The sequence below is a fragment of the Symphalangus syndactylus genome, chromosome X (genome assembly GCF_028878055.3).
Source record: "Symphalangus syndactylus isolate Jambi chromosome X, NHGRI_mSymSyn1-v2.1_pri, whole genome shotgun sequence".
NCBI classification, from domain to species: domain Eukaryota; kingdom Metazoa; phylum Chordata; class Mammalia; order Primates; family Hylobatidae; genus Symphalangus; species Symphalangus syndactylus.
In genome coordinates, this window is record NC_072447.2 from 128,673,622 (window position 1) to 128,693,282 (window position 19,661).

A 19,661-nucleotide genomic window follows, 5' to 3' on the forward strand; every position below is an offset into this window, starting at 1 on the left:
CGTGTCGCGGAGTCGCCGGAAGGGTTCGGTGTGGCGAGGGGGACCTGCTTCGCTCTTTGTGAGAACAAGGGAGTGAGGGAGGAAGGAGGCCGAGGAGGAGGCCAGGACTGAGCAAGGACTAAAGTAAGACTGAAAGGAGAGGTGAGGGGTGGACTGGTTGGTGGCAGCAGCCTGTACTGGAAGCGGCGGCGGCAGCCGAGGCGACCCACCATGAGGCAGCTGCTTGACTAGGCCACAGCCGCCATGGCGATGAACTTTGGGGACCATGCTAGCGGGTTCCGCCACAATGATGTGATCAGGTTCATCAACAATGAAGTCCTCAGGAATGGCGGCGGCCCAGCCTTTTACATGGCCTTCCGCTCGCGGCCATGGAACGAGGTAGAGGACCGGCTTCGGGCCATTGTGGCCGACTCGCGGGTGCCCCACGCCATTAAGAGGGCCTGTACCTGGAGCGCTTTGGCTTTGAGTGTGTGAGTGGCTGCGAGGCAGCGGGAGCAGCTGCTGTACCGTGTTCGGCGGCTGCAAGAGCATGTGGAGGAGCGCCAGATGACCTCCTGGGCTCTAACCTCCCAGCTGCAGCAGCTGCGACTGCAGCATGAGGAGGCGGCAACACAGCTGCACCTCACGCAGGCTGCCCTGCAGCAGGCGCTGAATGAGCGTGATGGGTTATGCGGTAGGCTGCGTGAAGTTGAGAGATCCATGGAGGTCTATCCGATACCTCAGGATTTTGTACCTGGTCCAGAAGCCGGCCAGTATGGGCCTGTGGCCGGGACTTTAAATGCAGAACGGAGTGAGGCGGTGACCACAGAGGCACAGGGAATGCCACATTCGGAAGCCCAGATAGCAGCCCCAGCAGCTGTGTTTTTCATGCCTGAACCCCAGAGTGGCAGGGTCCAGGGCATGCAACCCCTTCTGCCAATGCAGGCGCCTCATCCAGTCCCATTCCATGTGCCTTCACCAATGGGACTGCCATACTCAACACCTCTACCACCCCCAGTAGTAATGGAATCAGCAGCAGCAATTGCACCACAGATGCCTCCTGCAGGGATCTATCCACCTGGTCTTTGGGCCACAGTGGGGTCCCAGGGGGAGACGGCCCCTCTGTGGGACCAGAAGTGCCATGGCCAGGATGGATATCCTGAGAATTTCCAAGGAGTATATCTCCCAGGGGATAACAGAAGCTGCAACCAAAAGGAAGGTTCTGAGTGTCCCCAAGGAATGACCTCCCAAGGGGACAGCAGCAGCCACAGCCTGAAGAAAGATCCAGTGATGCAACAGGACACAGCTCCCCCAGAGTTTAGCAGGAGCCACAGCCTGAAGAAAAAACCAGCAATGCCCAAGGAGATTGTCCCCATAGGGGACAGCAACAGCCACAGCCTGAAGAAAGATCTAGTTGTGCACAAGGAGATGGTCTCCCTGGGGGACAGCAACAGCCACAGCATGAAGAAAGATCCAGTGATGCCCCAGAAGATGGTCCCCCTGGGGAAGAGTAGCAGCCACCACCTGAAGAAAGATCCAGTGATGCCCCAGGAGATGGTCCCCCTGGAGGAGAGCAACAGCCACAGTCTGAAGAAAGATCCAGTGATGTGCCAGGAGATGGTCCCCCTGGGGGACAGCAACAGCCATAGCCTGAAGAAAGTTCCAGTGGTGGCCCAGGGCACAGCTCCCCTGACGTTTAGCAGGAGACACAGCCTGAAGAAAGTGCCAGTGATGCCCAAGGAGATGGTCCCCCTGGGGGACAGCCACAGCCTGAAGAAAGATCCAGTTGTGCACAAGGAGATGGTCCCCCTGGGGGACAGCAATAGTCACAGGATGAAGAAAGATCCAGTGATGCCCCAGAAGATGGTCCACCTGGGGGACAGCAGAAGCCACAGCCTGAAGAAAGATCCAGTGATGCCCCGGAACATGGTCCCCCTGGAGGACAGCAACAGCCACAGTCTGAAGAAAGATCCAATGATGCGCCAGGAGATGTTCCCCCTGGGAGACAGCAACAGCCATAGCCTGAAGAAAGATCCAGTGGTGCCCCAGGGCACAGCTCCCCTGACATTTAGCAGGAGACACAGCCTGAAGAAAGTGCCAGTGATGCCCAAGGAGATGGTCTTCCTGGGGGGCAGCAACAGCCACAGCCTGAAGAAAGATCCAGTGGTGCCCCAGGGGACAGCCTCCCTGGGGTTTAGCAGGAGGCACAGCCTGAAGAAAGAGTTAGTGATGCCCAAGGAGATGGTCCCCCTGGGGGACAGCAACAGCTACAGCATGAAGAAAGATCCAGTGATGCCCAAGGAGATGGTCCCCCTAGGGCACAGCAACAGCCACATCCTGAAGAAAGATCCAGTGGTGCACCAGGAGATGGTCCTCCTAGGGGACAGCAACAGCCACAGCCTGAAGAAACATCCAGTGATTCCGCAGGGCACAGCCTCACTGAAGTTTATCAAGAGCCACAGCCAGATGGAAGGTCCGGAGAGGCCCCAGGCAACCTCTCTGGAGGATAGCAAGAGCCATGGTGTGAAAAATAGCCCATGAAAACACCAGCCTCAGGGGCAGAAGGTCAAGCAACGAAAAAGGAAAAAGGCCTCAGAATCCCAGCAACAGAAGCCTGCCTCATGCTCCAGCCCAGTGAATTGGGCCTGCCCATGGTGTAATGCCATGAATTTTCCATGGCACAAGGTGTGCTATAAATGCAAGAGAGTCCATATGCCAGTTGAGAATGGCAGCGTTGACCCAGCGTAAACTCATTGATTTCAGGAAGGTAAGTAAGATGGAAGCACTCCAAAGAGAAACCAATTTCCCAGGACCCCCTTCTGATAAAAAAGTAACTTATTTACTTAACAGAAAATTTGAAACCAAAATTGTAGAGAAAATTAGATAAAATAATCCATTATCCTATTATCCAAATTAAGTACTTTTTATCATTGTGAGTATACATACATACAAATACGTATGTATTTATTTTCTTATTTTATTCATTTATTTGAATAAAGAGAGACTACTTCTGAGTATAACATTCAGTCTTTAATTAGGGGATTTCTCCTAATTGCTGTCAACTTTTTCAGGTAGTAGATTCTGGTTGGCTGATACTAATTGGTTGACACCCTGGAGATGCTAAAGTTATAGTTATAAAGCCTGTTTTAAATCAACCATTTTCTGTTTTTTTTTTTTTTTTTTCTTAACCTCCTTCTCCTGAAAATGCCATGTATTTGGCTGGGAGCAGCCATGTGATTTTAGAGTTACAGGCTATATTGTATTTTAGAAACACTGCTTTTCCTTGCAAGTGCTATCATTCCTTTTGAAACTAATGCAGTGTTGATTTTTGCTTATTTTTTGTTTTATTAGTTTTACAGGTGAAGTCCTGTTTTTGTGTCTTAGCCCCACCAAACTTGCTTGTTTCTGAAGAAGCTGAACCTGTGACATTAGAAGATCTGCCAAAGCCACAAGAAGTAACACCTCAGTTCTGATGGACTCACACCTCACTGAGACCCCAGCTGGCTGCAGTCAAGAAGAGTGAAAGGAAGTCAGGCAAGAAGAGATAATTTGACACTCATTAGGGGGAAAAGGAAGAACAAAATTGTTTTTGTAGAGTTGAATTTTTTTCATTGGTATGGGAATTAACTTAGAAAAGTGTTAAATTCTATAGATGATAGCAACTTTGATGAATTTCCCTTAATTCATTAAATGAGAAGTTTAGGGAAAGAGTTTAGGGGGTTGTAGTGTTAAATTCTATAGATGATAGCAACTTTAATTTCATTTAATTCATTAAAGAAATAGTTATTGCCTAGTATGTTTTGGGAGCTAGACTTGTATGTTATTATCTAGTACACACAGCATAATCTTTTATTGTGAGTTTGGTTAGAAGATAGGAAAGAGCATAATTTGGCATACACATTAGATCAGGGATGTCTTCTTTGCTTGCATATAGCGTGACCTTGGATAAAATCAATTGAAGTAACATCCAGATCCATTTCTGTGCTTCTGGGGCCAATGCGAAAGAGACTTTCATGAAAGGTTTTTTGTTTTGTTTTTGTTTTTTATTTTTTTGAGCAATGAGGTCTCAGTTTGTCGCCCAGGCTGGAGTGCAGTGGCATGATCATCATAGCTCACTGCAGCCTCAAACTCCTGGGCTCAAGTGATCCTCTGCCTCAGCCTCCCGAGTGGCTGTGAGCCACCATGCCCAGCCCTTATGAAAGGTCTTGAGTAACCAAACTGCTTCTCTAATTGGTCTCAGGTGAGATAAATGAGCAGTGACAAAGTTTGGGAAAGTGTCCTCACAGAAATGCAGGCAGAGCTTTTCTGATTTTCTCTGCTGATTTCCTCCTTTGAGAGGGATAGCTGTTTTCCTGGTTGCCCACCAGCCTGCCTGAAACACCTGGGGTGTCTTGAAGAAAAACAGTGCTTTGGGGAGTGTTCACTACACACGCTAGCTTTCAGCCTCAGGCTGCCCCCATCCCAAGTCCCTTTTCAGGCAGCAGTGGATGAAGAACAAAATGGATTCCAAGGACAAACATTGGGGGCACCAGGTTATGAATGGTGTTTCTCTTGGGAGGATAAATTGGGTTAAAAATAGAGGTAGACTGGGGCAAGCACTCTTGGGAATACCCCAGGACCCCCACCTCTCCCTCTTTGGTGTGTTCTCTGCAGGCTTGCCCAAGGCAATTGCTGCAAGGCAAGGAAGGAGCCAGGGTGGAGCCCAGGGGTGGTTGGTCAGATCTGCCTTCAGTCCAAGCTAAAGATGTCCTTGAGTTTCCCAATGAGATCCCACCCAGCTCACCAAAATCAATGTTTGTCAGGGATTTTCTGGTCCTAACTAGTAATAAAGAATGTGCATTTGACTGCTGTGTCTTCTGTGTAGTGTGTATCTCAGGGCAGGTTTGCTCAGAGGTGGCAGCTTAAATCCGCATCTGCCCTTCATCTCACTGAAGTGAAGAAAAGTTCAATCTCATTCACTATTGGAGGGCCCCTCCTCTTCTAAGGAGTTACCCAAGAATGGGGGCAAGGTACTATGTGGACTTAGACAGTGATTCCCCCCTACATTCATTGTCTGAGTCCACATAGTACCTTGAAGGTGGGCATTTCTGCTGCCCTGGGGCCAGTGGGAGATGGAAATGTCTGCTGATGGTGGAAGTCTTGATGCCTAGGGTCCAGCCTCCTTACATGGACCATGTAGCCATTCTCCTGTGGGGCCCTGCCTTATTTCTGGAGTCTTTGCGTAGAGTAAGGGGTGCTTAGTTATCATGAGCAGAAATCTCCTTCTTTTCTTTCTGTTCTCTAAGTCACTCTTCTGTCGGCATAATTCTGTCAAGATGTTCAGGATTAAAGAAAACCAAATACAGGCTGGAAGCATAAACCTCCCCTAAGATAAGGCAGGGGAAAGATCTGAATGACATCTTGGAATGAGTATGGTGAGATAAGGGGTGAACAACAAAAATAATCTTACCATACCAGAAATTTTTCTCAGAGATGTGACAAACAGGAAGGGCTTTGTTTACCTGGGATAAGAGTACAAGAAAAGAAGGGGGCTGTTGGGGAACAAACACCTTAACTTTTGTTGGACAGAGGGACAGATACTATAATATTTTGTATATCCTAATGGCCCCTGTATGTTTGGAAATATGGGTATGTGCAGGTATTTTTTTTTTCCTACTGGGTCTAATTCTAGAGCTGATATGATAGAGGAGGAAGAGTAGAAATTGTAGTGGTGGAGGAAGAGGGGAAGGATTCCAGGTGCTGCCAGTAGTGATGGTAGGAGTGGGCCTGGTGCCGCTGCCTGGCAAGCACTTATGGAGGTGGTGGTGATAGACGAGGAACATGGGTATTGCTCTGAGCAAGGGAATGCAGGGGAAGTGGGAAGAGGCCTATTGGAGTCTTTGAGGGCCTCAGAACAAGAGAAGCAATATTTTCTCTTACTGCTCACCCTTCCTACACTTCTTCATACCCCGCTAGTGAGCCTAGGCAGGAGCAGCATTGCCTTCACACTCCCATTTCCATCTCTACCCTTTAATAGAAAAGCAGAATCAAAAGAAGCAGCTTGAATAAGGGCATGTCCTGTGGGACATCGGTTGGCAGGATCGAATGTGGAAAATGCTTCTCCGCCCGCCTCGGACTCCCGAAGTGCCGGGATTACAGGCGCGAGCCACCGTGGCCAGCCTAAAAAGCACTTTTTAAGGGACCTTGGAGTTTTTCCTCAAATGGCTCAACCCTGCAAGCCGGACTGGTCCCAGCACCCCTACCAGAGAGCTACAGTCAATGCTAGGGGTCCAAGTGCCCCCAGCAGACTCCCTCCAGCTTTCTCCTGGAAGAAGGTTGGGGCCAGCAGGGAATTCTTCGGGTGACACTCATGGTCCAGGAGCCTTCTGGTGCCCAGAGGGTGGAGTGGAAGGTCTGGGGGTGCTCAGCCCCGCTGTGTCCTGGACAGGCTGGTCCCCATGGAAGCTCAGAAGGAAAGTGTGCAAGAGCAGGCCAGGAAGGGAAACCAAGTCAGGAAAGGGCCCCAGCCAGGGCTAGTGGACCGCTCACTGTCTAACACCCAGTGGTGCTCTCAGTAGCACCCAGCAGCACCCTGCTTCACATGGCACTGCTTGCAGAAGAGACGGTTGTCCAGGGGGTAGCAGCCTTGGTTCCTGGGCTCCACAGACAGGAGGATCCTGCAGTCCTCACACCTGTAGCAATTTACATGGAAGTTTCTTCCCATGCACTTGATTTTGAAGGCATCTTTCCCACCCCGAGGAATAATGGGATTCTCACAGATGCTGCATACGGGGGCCAATTTCTTGTAGAATTCGTCCAGGCAGTACATCTCGTTTTGGCTGCCCAGGTCAAAGCTCTCATCCTGGATGCACCGGGCACAGGTCACACACATGAAGCAGGAGGGGTGGAAGGCCTGGCCCAGGGCCCTGATGATGTGCTCCCAGACCACCTCGCCACACTTGCCGCACTTCTCCAGCGTGTCCTGGTAGCAGGGTTCGCAGAGGGGTCGCCCATCCTGGTAGAAGCTCTGCCCAGCCAGCTGGCGGCAGCAGGTGTGCCACGTGAAGCACCTGGCATGGCACTGCCTCTTCATGGCCTCCACAGCCAGCTCTTGGGGGGACACGGTTTTGTGGCAGAAGGCACAGATGTCTGTGGACGACTCTCTCTCAACAGGCTCTGCTGGGGAAGGTGGAAGCTCTTCCTCCCCAGGCCGGACTGAAGGTCCCTCCACCGGGGCCTGTGGTCGGGGTTGGGGCGAGGGCAGGTGCAACTGCTCTAAGTCTGCAATGAGTGAGGCCCCCATTGGAGCAGGAGCCTCTTCTTCATAAGGCAGGAGCACCGGAGGGGGCAGTGGAGGGGGTGGGATGAGGTCAGGTCAGGAAGTGCGTCCTCACCATCCAGGACAGAAGGAGGGGGTGAGCATCCTCCATTGGAGAGCTGCAGAGGTGTAGCTGGCACTGTGGCTGCAGCCCTGCCAGGGGGTGCCAAGGGGCTGGGCTTTCCCGCTAAGCCAGCTCCGGGTGCCTTCATGGGGGACAGGAGCCTCCCAGGGGAGGCCACATCAGGCCTCACAAACCACCTGGCTCCCTTCCTCAACCACAGCTAAATCGCGGCCCAGGGGTGCAAGGGTGATAAAGACAGACGATGCCACACTCAGGCTTTGAGGCCATGGCTTCAGCTCCTGGTGTGGCTGGGATCCAATTCTCCTGGAAGGCCCAAAGGCCCGGAAGTTCAGGCCAGCTCCACTTGTCAGCCCGCGCCCGGGGGCTGCCATCCGATGCCCTCATCCATAGGATTCGACCACCTTGACTTGGTTACCTGGAGGTTGCTTGCTTGAACCACTGCCTCATGTGCTTCGATAAAGTAATGCATGAAACCACCAACTGGAATAAAACTTAAAAATTCACTAGAAAACAGTTTAGGCTCAGCATTTGACAGCCAGATAGAGTCTTCTCAGAGAAAGTTCCATATTTTTATTACCATCTAGAAAATAGTAATACTCATCATATTAGTTTGCTAGGGCTGCCTTAACAAAGTACCATAGACTGGATGGCTTAAACAACAGAAATTTAGCCTCACAAGTTTGAAGGCTAGAAGCCCGAAATGAAGATATTGGCAGGGTTGGTTCTTTCTGAGGGCTATGGGGGGATACTCTGTTCTAGGCCTTTCTCCTGGGCGTGTGGATGTCTGTCTTTTCCCTGTGTCTCTTCACATTGTTTCCCCTCTGTGTGTCTGCCTTTGTCCAAATTTCTGCTGTTTATAAGAACAGCAGTCATATTGGATTAGGGGCCTCCCTAGTGAGCTCATTTTAACTAATTAAGGTCACATTCAGAAGTACTGGAGTTTAGAACTTCAACATATGAATTTTTGGGGGGACACAATTCAATCCATAACACTAATAAATATAGTTTTTTCTACTTAGACATCTGAATTTTAGAACAATTAAGACTATTAAAACTCTTGGAACTCTTGTGTAGTATAGGGGATAAACAGAATTTGAATCCTAGCACTAGCAATTGCTAGCTATGTGATATTAAGCAAGTTGCTTATTCTTTCTCTGCCTCAATTTCCCCATCTATAAAATGGGAATAATTATACCTACTGAATACAGGTGTTAATTAATATATGAAAACATGCTTAGCACCTACTAGTTTCAGTTTATAAAACCATTTGTATGATTATTCTTCCTTACCCAGAAGTAACAGTGAAACCCAACTGATTGGCATTAAACAGGCAGTCTCTCTGAATAGCTACCAAAAAATACATATGGGCATATACAAATTTATAGTTTATCACCAGTGAATGGCAAAGCTTGTTAATATCTATGATTGATTTAAAAAAACAGTATTCATTTGGCAGAGAGGAACGTAGTGCTAAAGAGTCTTGAGTTCTGTTCTATCTAGGGCAATTAACTTCACTCATTATTTCCATGGTTTAACCAATTAAGTGAGTCAGTTACAAATCAATTGGCATACATATCACCCATTGAATATACCAAAAAACATTGCAAGATAAATCAGCTTTTTAGTTTTTATGGTAATTTCATCTCTCGGTGCTCCCTGTTCTATAAAGAAGAGAAAACATCCTTGATTTTGGAGGAAGTGAAAATGTAACTAGCAACACATTAATTTGATTCCAGCAGCTAAAATTTCAGTTGAATGCACTACAATTTCTTTATAATTATAAGCATTGTGGTGTGGCTAGGCCACCATGCCTTTTCTTCTGACTGATCATCTTCCTATACTGTAATCATATTCTGAGGATCAGTCTGTAGCTAAAATAAGAGTGATTTTTATTGTTGATTTCGTATAATTACTATGTGAGGGTAGTACACTGGAGCTTTTCATTATAAACACTATGGTAATTGATCATTCCAACTATTGGTTTGAATAACTTAAATGTAACCTGTAATTTCCACAACCTGAAATCAATAAGGTACATTTATTTTTAATTAAATGGATGCAAAAATAAAACCTAGGTAAAATGTGCAAATAAAAACAATAATTTAGTTTTAAGTACCGTATTGGTTATCTATTGCTGTATAACAAATTACCAGAATTTAGCAGTTAGCGTAATGCACATTTATTATCTCATAGTTTCTGTGGGTCAGGAATCTGGGTACAGCTCAGCTGGGACCTCTGCTTTAGGGTCTCTCACGAAGCTGCACTAAAGTCCTAAGCCAGGGCTGGGAGCTCATCTGAAGTTGCCACTGTGAAAGGATCCATTTCCAAGCTCACTTATGTAGTTATTGGCAGGTGTGGTAGACAGAATAATGGTCACTGAAGATGTATGTGTCCTAATCCCTGGAAAACATGAATATGTTATTTCACATGGCAAAGAAGAATTAAGATTGCTAATCAACTAACCTTAAAATAGGGAGATTATCCTGGATAATCTGGGTTGGTGCAATGTCATAATGGGTATAAAAGGTGGAAGTGAGAGGCAGAAGAGTAATCAGTGTGAGAGTGATGCAATGTGAGAAAGATATTCACACACTTATGAATGTTCTGTACTGATTTTGATAGGGGCATTGAGTTCTTAACTTACTTTGTGTCGACTGCAGGTCATATCCTGTATTCAGTGAACCACATACCGTAACATTTTTCATTGCAGAATTAAATTGATCAAGGATTTCATAGGAAAAGTAACTAAAAGACTTAAAATAAATTATAGATTATTACAAAATACAGAAACCTCTCCTAATCTCTTATCAGAGACACAGAAACAGCTTTAAATTAAATAAGCTGATTCTTGAAAACCATGTACACAAAGGTCTTACATGTGTCTAAGGCCTTCAGCTCTTTTTCGTGGAGTTTATCATGACCCTGAGTAGCTCAATATTTAGACATGTAGAAACAAGTCTCAACTGAGAAAAGCCACTTCTCCCCTAATTTGTTATAAGTAAAAGATTGATTGTGAGCACTGAAAGTGAAGATTATGTAATGAGATTTTTCCTCAAAAATGACAACTTGACAATGATTCAAACTGGATATCCTTTTATCTTTATAAGAAAAACAGCATGAATATGTTGATTTAATTTCCTCATCATAATAATGAATTACATGACCAGCTAAAACACTGTTAAAGAATTCACATATTATCATATTCCACACCTGGGAATACTTGAATGCTTTATAGAGCTACTTTGAGCTAAGATTATATTTAAAGAACCCACAAACATATTTTTATTTGGGAAAAAAAAACTCACTCTACGGCCCTTTGTTATATTCCTCACTTTTCAAAGAAGATATGACATCCTTTACTAGATTGGAATGAGTAACTCACCTTTTGTTTTGCCTACAGCTTGCTTTTACAGGTTGAATGCTTTCGTTTGATTAAAATAATTTATGAACGTGCTTATGTGTGTGTATGCATAGGGTCTCTCATATGTGTGTGCATAGGGTCTCTCATATATGTAAAATGGAAGACAGACCAACTTTTTCTGTGAAGCTTAAGGCCCTAGCTTCTCCTGGCCAGAGAAAAGGTGACCAAGTAAACAAATGAATAATTGCTGTGGCATTTTACAAATGCACATAATATTCATTTTCTCTTCATCTTTATTTGCACTTGTGATATTCTGTGATACATTATATGGTCAAAATAGAATTAATACTGTCCACTGATAATGATGAAAAAGTGACTGAAGGAATATTTGAAAATATGATTGTCTTCTATAGCATAACAGACAACATATGATGTGGTAGGATTATCTCTTTTTACCTTTAAAAAATTATTTAAAGGCGAATGTGCATGAAATTACTCAAATAAAAGCAATATATTGGGGCATTTGTGTTCACTTGTTGCCACCGTTTTCTGTTGCCTTTTGATATTTATAGCTGTGACTTTAAACTGCACAAAACACATAGCTTCTGGAAATCATTAATTCATGTATTTGTATGTACACTGTTGTGGATAAATATTTTATTTTGACCACCTAATATTTTAAGGATTAATGTTTCATGATGATTGGATGTTATGCTATTGTTTGGTGTGCCAAACTGTGCTATGATACATTAAAGGATCCCTTACTGCCTAAATGCTACATAGTTGCTTTCCCAGAAGCAGTGATAAAGGTGGTTAGAAACGTAAGAATGAATAATACCATTGATGACATGATTAGTGGAACCAGTCATTTTATTTGGGATGCTTTTTTAGACTCTGTTTTGATAAGTGGCCTGCCAAAGCAAACAAATGACAAGAAAGAGCCTGTTCACAGGGGAATTTGTAAATAAATGACAAAAATTCAGCAGTGCTTTGGTAATTCAACTTTTTGGTGATTTACATATTGTTTTTGTTGTTTTAATGGTTGAATAATCTAAAGACTATCATCTTATTAGGGGTGGTCCTAATGGGATTTTTCTTTGTAATCAACAAACCAGTCTGCCAAAGTGGGCAGTATTTGAAGTAAAGGGGCTGTTTGCCAGCCACCAAACAAATAGAACATCTGGATGTCTGCAGCCATCTCAAATTTGCTCCCAGTAGATCAGTCTGAAGTTGGGGATTCAGGTTGCATTTAGCCAAAACCAAAATAAAAAGTGAAAAAATAGTCTGCCATACCTTTAGTTTTTTAAATGTGTGAAAAAAACTATACAGATATTTTTGAAATACTCAGACTGAATTTGTCCCTTTAAATCTCTTAGGGATCAGAGACATATTAGTATTCATGTAAGTACTTGACATTTATCTTGGGGTTTGTTATACTTATTCCTTTAAAATACACATTTATACTACTATAAGTTTTAAGTTTGCTTGATGCCAAAGCAGTGTCAGCTAATATATATAATTTAAAATGTTTAATGTAAGGATTTGTAATCCTGTGGAGTTTTTACATTCGTCCTTAAAAAAAAATCTAGGGACAATCCTAAAGTCACAAAAGAATGTATGGTATGTACAGTACTTATTTTTAATATTACTTACTTTGAAGGTTGAAAAGGACCTTGAAGGTCATTGTGTACTAAAACATTCCAACAGTTTAATCCAATTTGCGACATTCCTGCAAAGTGATGTTTTGTTTCCAAGTGAATACTTCACTCTTTCTTTTTACCCAGGAACTTACAACCTCCAGAGACAGCAAAACTTTTCCCTATATTTGGTAACCTTCACCAAGGTGAAAGCTGAAGTGTGATAACTTTCACCCAACTGTTCCAATTTCTTCTTTGGGAGTTTTACATAAGGAATTTAAGTATTCATCCATTGGCTCCTCTTTTTCAGATTGAACATTTCTAGTTCCCTTACCTGTTCTTCATATAAAATGGTTTGAAATTCTTTTTTCAGTTGACTGCTTTCATATAAACAAACTTTTAAGTTATGGCTCACGGAACTGAGTACTATACTCAGTTATGGTCTGTGAAAGATTGTCAACTCCTTTATTTAAAATACTATGGTTGTATTAACATAAACTATAACCCAGTATTAATTATAACCTAATTATAATTCAAATTTTAAGTGTGGACTCATTTTGAATTCGTTTTAAGCTAAAATATTCAAGTCTTCTTCTTTTCTTTTCTTTTTTTCACTTTTTCTTTTTTCCTTTTTAAAATATATGCATTGTTGCTAAGTCATGTCTTTCCCTTGCTATACTTGTATAGTTGGCTTTTTAGATCCGAATACCAGACCTTCTACTTATCCCTATTATAATTTATCTTGTTAGATTTCACTTGTCCTTTACCAGTCTGTGATAATTCATAGGGATTCTGATTTTATCATTTAAAACATTTTCTCCCAGTATTAGTTTGTTTTCACACTGCTATAAAGATACTACCTAAGACTGGGTAATTTATAAAGAAAGGAGGTTTAATTGACCCACAGTTCCATATGGCTGGGGAGGCCTCAGGAAACTTACAATCATGGAGGAAGGTGAAGGGGAAGCAAGGCACGTCTTACATGGCAGCAGAAAAGAGAGAGAATGCAGGGGAAACTGCTCTTTTTAAAACACATCAGATCTCATGAGAACTCCCTTACTGTCACAAGAACAGCATGGGGGAAACTGCCGCCATGATCCAGTGACCTCCCACCAGGACCCTTCCTTGACATGTGAGGATTACAATTTGACATGATATTTGGGTGAGGACACAAAGCCAAACCGTCACCCCCCAACTCAGATTTGTGGTATCTACCAACTTGCTATTTATATCATTCATATTGGCATGTTGCTGGAGATCTCCTTTTAGGTTAACATTACTCCATTTCAAGTTGACATTATACCATTAAATAACATTTTTTTGTTGTTTTAGTCATTCACATTCTAGTCATTCAAATTTAGTCATTGCATCCTTTGTTTTAGTTCTGTATACTATCATCTGGGTCACATTTCTCTATCCTGTTAAAATCTGATATCTAAGCTGGGCGCAGTGGCTTATGCCTGTAATCCCAACACCTTGAGAGGATGAGGCAGGTGGATCGCATGAATTCAAGAGTTTGAGACCGTCGTGGGCAACAAGATGAAGCCCAGTCTCTACAAAAAAATAGAAAAAATTAGCCAGGTGTGGTGGTGCATGCCTGTGTTCCCAGCTACATGGGAGGCTGAGATGGGAGGATCACCTGAGCCCAGGGAGGACAAGGCTCCAGTAAGCCATGATCACGACACTGTACTCCAGCCTGGGAGACAGAGTGAGAACCTGTCTCAAAAAAATATCTGATATCTACAGGCACTATTTGGGGTTATATCCCTGGTCTACCAATTATTAACCCTTCTAGAAGAGAAAATGAAAATTAAAACGAGGATTGTTTTTTTCAAAATCTGTTAAGCCAGCATATAAGTTTTTCTGCAGGTGGTAGGACATGGTTCTGAAGGCATCAGAGTGGTGTTTACCTGTTATTATACTACTTCCTGAAATAAACAGTTATTTATTGATGGTCTACTTTATTTAGAATATTGTCATAGGCAAGTAGAGCACCAAAAATAAATATATGATCCTTTTCACTGAAACACATTGTGTTTTATGGTCACAGACTGCCCTACTCCAATGTTGCCTACTCACCCTTGAATTTGATGGCAGTGATCACAAACGGGACTGACTGGGTAAGACATTATGAGTAGCACATTGTGAATACATCCTGTTAGAAATAAAAACCAAATCCCAAAATCCAAATATAATGTAGTGTTTTTCGAAATTTTTTTTACCACAGAAGAAGTGAATTTTACATTATGGCTTTACACACACACACACACACACACACACACACACTATGTATACATATGTATATACATGTATATGTGTGTATGTGTGCATATGTATATTCAAGTTGAGTATCCCTTATTTAAAATGCTTGGAACCAGAAGTGTTCAAATTTAAGATTTTCCCAGATTTTGGAATATTTGCATTATACTTAAAGGTTCAGTATCCCTAATCCAGAAATCTGAAATGCTCCAAAGAGCATTTCCTTTAAGTGTTATGTGAGCATGCACAAAGTTTTGGATTTGGGATTTTCAGATTCAGAGTGCTCAACCTGTAATTGTATCTATATATGTGTGTATATAATACAGAAAACAAAATCACGTATTTCACAATAATATGTTTTCTCCCTTGCCAAATTTTCTGAATTTGTTTATTCTATTTAAAAATTTTGTTTGTAACCACTACATTGCTTTTCTGATCTTCATTCTGTGACTGTTCTAAGGTGGAATCTCTAATGATTGTGGGTCTACCACATCATCCTTATGCTTAATACAGGGAGACATATACTCAAAGGCAGCAGAGATATTTTCCCAGTCTAAGCACAATGAGGATTTGCAGCCCTCTGTATTATCTAGGCTACCATCTCCCCTGTATGATCTATTATGATTTTTTTTGTAGAGTAGGGCACTCTAGAAAACAATATTTATTTGTCTAGTCTCCCTTGGAACAGGATAGATGTGGGTAGACTGTTGGAAACAGGAATGGAAGTGAACATTTATCAAGTGCCTATCATGTACCAGACATTGATTAAGGTGTTTTCAAAATTTGGTTAGTTTGACCTTCAAAAAATGTGAGGATCAGAGACTAATCTGCCCAAGATCACCGCACTCCTTTATCCAAGAAATCTGGACTTAGGCCTAAAGTCTTTCTGACTTCAAAACCCATGTATATTCATGACAATCAAAAATATCTCCAGATATGATGCTTAATGTTGAGTGTCAACTAGGTTGAATTGAAGAAGGCAAAGTGTTGTTCCTGGGTGTGTATGTGAGGGTGTTGTCAAAGGAGATAAACACTTGAGTCAGTGGACTGGGAAAGGCAGACTCACCCTCAATCTGCGTGGGCACCATCTAATCAGCTGCCAGCATGGCTACAATAAAGCAGGCAGGAGAAGATGGAAGAGCAGACTTGCTGAGTCTTCCAGCCTTCATCTTTCTCCCATGCTGGATGCTTCCTGCCCTCAAATATCGGAATCCAAGTTCTTCAGCTTTTGGACTCAGACCTACGCCAGTGGTTTGCCAGGGGCTCTCGGGCCTTAGGCCACAGACTGAAGTCTGCACTGTCAGCTTCCCTACTTTTGAGGTTTTGAGACTCGGACTGACTTCCTTGCTCCTCAGCTTGCAGATGGCCTATTGTGGGACTTCACCTTGTGAGTGTGTGAGTCAATACTCCTTCATAAACTCCCTTTCATACATACATCTATCCTATTAGTTCTGTCCCTCTAGAGAACCTTGACAAATACACCCTATAATGCCAAATATACTTGCAGCCCCACTGAGGAGTCGGGCAAGGTACAAAATTACCCCATTAAAAACCACTGCTTTAGGTCATAAGCTTGTAAGTGGGGAGCTAGTATTCAAATTTGAAGGAAATTAAAATATTTTACCCCAAGATATATTTCTTTGACATATTTTGAAATGGCTGCCAATTGGCCAGCAAACAGAGGTGGCCTTGCAAAACTGTTTTCTGTTGGGAAAAATTTGCATCTGTACAGCATCTCCATTAATAAAGCCATACCCCTGCTTTCCACATCTGTCCTAGATCCAGGAAGGACTGAGAGTCTCACACCTTAAGAAACCTGAAAAGAAACATTTACTATCTAGTCCCTCTGAAAGAAGCTTCATCTTCATCGAGACAAGCCTCTTCCTTTCTTCCTCCTATAACCTGCCTTGCCACTAAAGCCTGTTTTTTGACATACTTTAAGTTTACATTCTTTCTGTAATTTCAAAATGGTATACAAGTTTCTGTTACTTATTGGAAAGTTGGGTCATCATTTAGAAGGCTCTCATGTCTACATATTAAATAAATTTACATTCCTTTTCTCCTATTAACATGCCTCATGCAAGTGTGAACCCCGAAAATCTGAGACAGGACTCAGTTAATTTAGAAAGTTTATTTTACCAAGGTTGAGGACACGTGCCTGTGACACAGCCACAAGAGGTCTTGAGGACATGTGCCCAACGAGGTCAGAACACAGTTTGGTTTTATTCATTTTAGGGAGACAAGAGACATCAATCAACATATATAAGATGAACATTGTTTCGTTCTGGAAAGGCAGGACAACTCAAAGCGAGGAAGGGGCTTCCAGGTCATAGGTGGACAAGAGACAAATGGTGGCATTCTTGTTAGTTTCTGATTAGCCTCTCCAAAGGAGGCAATCAGATATGCATTTATCGCAGTGAGCAGAGGGGTGACTTTGAATAGAATGCGAGGCAGGGTTGCCCTAAGCAGTTTCCAGCCTGACTTTTCCCTTTAGCTTAGTGATTTTGGAGCCCCAAGATATTTTCCTTTCACACAAGTGACTTTTTAGTAAACTTTTGGGGGACCAAGAGCCTATGGCCTCCACTAACTGGAGTATTTGATTCTAAATGACATGATTTTCAACATTATGTGGCACTGTAGAATGTGCCATACATAAGGCATAAATGGTAAGCAGAAAAAAAAGGGTACCTGCTATGGGAAGTTAGGTCTGGATGCCAAACTTGACCTAATTCACATATTTTTAACTGGAAAACTCACCATAATTGGCTCCTTATATTGAGCTCCATACTACTAAGGGGAATGCAATAAGCATGAGGGCTCCAGGCCCTTTCTGAAATTAGTTAAAAGAGCTTCCAGGTCAGGGACACACATGTGCAGGTGGTAGGAAGAACTGCAGGACATCAGGCCCTTTAGCATTTTCTCAGAGTACTCAAAGCAATAGAAGTAATTCTGCAAAGCTCTGACATGAACCAAGATATACTCAAACTACTTTTTGTTGACCCACTAAAGTGAAGGTACTAGAGGATCAGGGTAGACATCTTCAAATTCATTTAAAAATGGTAGGAATCTGAGATTCTCATTAATGTGCTTAGTTCTCAGAGAGAGTTATATTCTGAACCTCCTTTCAGTTCAAGAGAAATATTAAGGGACAAAATGAAAACCAAAAGAAGGCAAATTTTGGACCCTGGAACTCTGCATCTAGGCACCTTCCACATGATTTACTGCTCACGGTGCAGAATACAAATAATGGCCATGCCAGCATGTGACAGCTTAAAATACATTCTAATGAAGATCACATTGTGAACATTGCCAAGGCAGAATAAAATGCAATCAGGATTTAAATGTGTCTAAAATAATAGCTCCTTGGATTCAAGCACACTGATTAATGTCAGAGACACTTATGAAATGCTGTTGCCTGGTCATCAGTGTTATTTTTCTTGTGGAACATTTTGTACAAGAAGCAATAAATGAGGGCTAATAAACTAAGAAAAAAATACCTTATTCTATAAAATTAACATGACTCAGGTGAAGTGCTTTAGTTACAGGTGATCTATGTTCCAAGATTGACATGTTATCAGCATAACTTACTTTGAAATATGCATACTACAAATATTTCTGAAATATTCACCTTTCACAGCAGATTCTCTTGCTTTCCTCAAATCTGCATATAAATGTAAATTTTGTGCTTACCATATAGTCAGCTTTTTTTTTTAATTTGAGGAGCTGAAATTAGCTTTAAAGATAACTCTTACATTGTAACCAAGTAGCTTAGCTTCAAAATGAATTTTAAAACTTTTTTCTCTTTTTGAAACTCTTTGTTTCCCTCCCTTCCCACTGGACACTCCTTTCACTGTGCTGCTTTATCTAATTATGTGCTTGCTTAGAAATTCCAGGGGCTAACCTTCAAATGAACCAGGCATAGAGACTCAGCTATAGAATCCTCCCCATCTACAGATTACCTCAAAGCAGTAAATCTATGACTCAGTCATTGTTGAAATGGCACCAGCTCACACTCCAGCTGGACAATAACTCAAGACAGCCATTGGAATGAGACATGTAGTCGCTGTATCCCTCACTCCTCAAGTATGTTTCTCATACCAAGTTTCTTTTCTTAAACTCCTTAACAAGGCTAAAATTTGAAATGGTCTTTTGGAGGCATGCACCTAGGCATTTCTCAACAGCTAGTGTTTAATTAATAAAGCTGCTTTCCTTTCACCACACCTCACCTCTTGTGTGATTGGCTTCTCAGGCAGCAAGCAGCTGGACTTGCATTTGGTTGCAATATCATTTGAGGAAGAAAATGTGCTTAAATCCTAAAAAGAACATCAGAGTAACCTGAAAGCATTTCCCACTTCAATTTTATAACTTGAGATAGTAGTTAAACACATGTCTATAAAGGCTGACATGTTTAAAAGACTGGGTCATAAGAGTTAGTGATAAAAGTACATGGTAAATGCTGTTACTCTTCTTTGTCTGAAAACAAAACAATAATGAACATAAAGAAACAGGCTCACAGTGTGCATCTCTCATACCTCATATATGCTCTCTCTTTCTTGTGAGGATAAAGTTGTTATGGAGCACAATACTCATAAAAAAACCTAATGAAATTATCACCCATTGCTAAGAATGAATTAAAATCAATAAAATTGTTCACTGTTACTCTTTTCAAATAACACTTTGATTTAGTAAGGACAAATGCTGGTCATTATAAAATTTCAGCATTGCAAGGCAGCATTAACTATATATCTATTAACTATAGCTCTATCCCCACTATCACCATTATGTAGCACAGAGAGGAAGGGTGTGGGAATGGACACCTATATGCTAGTCCTGGTTTTATTTCTGTTTACATTTTTAGTCTCTTTCCATCATCTGTAACACAAGGTTTTGATAAAGACAAAATGAGGAATATATGTAAAGCAAATGCAACATTGTTGGAGCAAAACAGCTGGTAGATCCTATTTATTAAATTATTAGTACAAATGCTAGATTTGACCTGTTATGGTAGAGTAGGAAAACTGTTTGACTGACAACCAAGAAACC

At 42.4% G+C, this 19,661-nt stretch overlaps 1 protein-coding gene and 1 pseudogene across 1 annotated transcript; one reads left to right on the top strand and one right to left on the bottom strand.

Annotated features, from left to right (window-relative positions):
• Nucleotides 1-243: 243 nt before the first annotated feature.
• Nucleotides 244-4,054, top strand: TEX13C (TEX13 family member C). The gene is given in 2 exon segments (XM_055267977.2): nucleotides 244-2,746; nucleotides 3,331-4,054. A coding segment is annotated over 1 exon segment (2,277 nt). The 3' UTR covers nucleotides 2,521-2,746; nucleotides 3,331-4,054.
• A 2,475-nt stretch (nucleotides 4,055-6,529) lies between these two features.
• LOC129475396 (filamin-binding LIM protein 1-like) lies at nucleotides 6,530-7,628 on the bottom strand (annotated as a pseudogene).
• Between the last annotated feature and the right edge of the window lie 12,033 nt (nucleotides 7,629-19,661).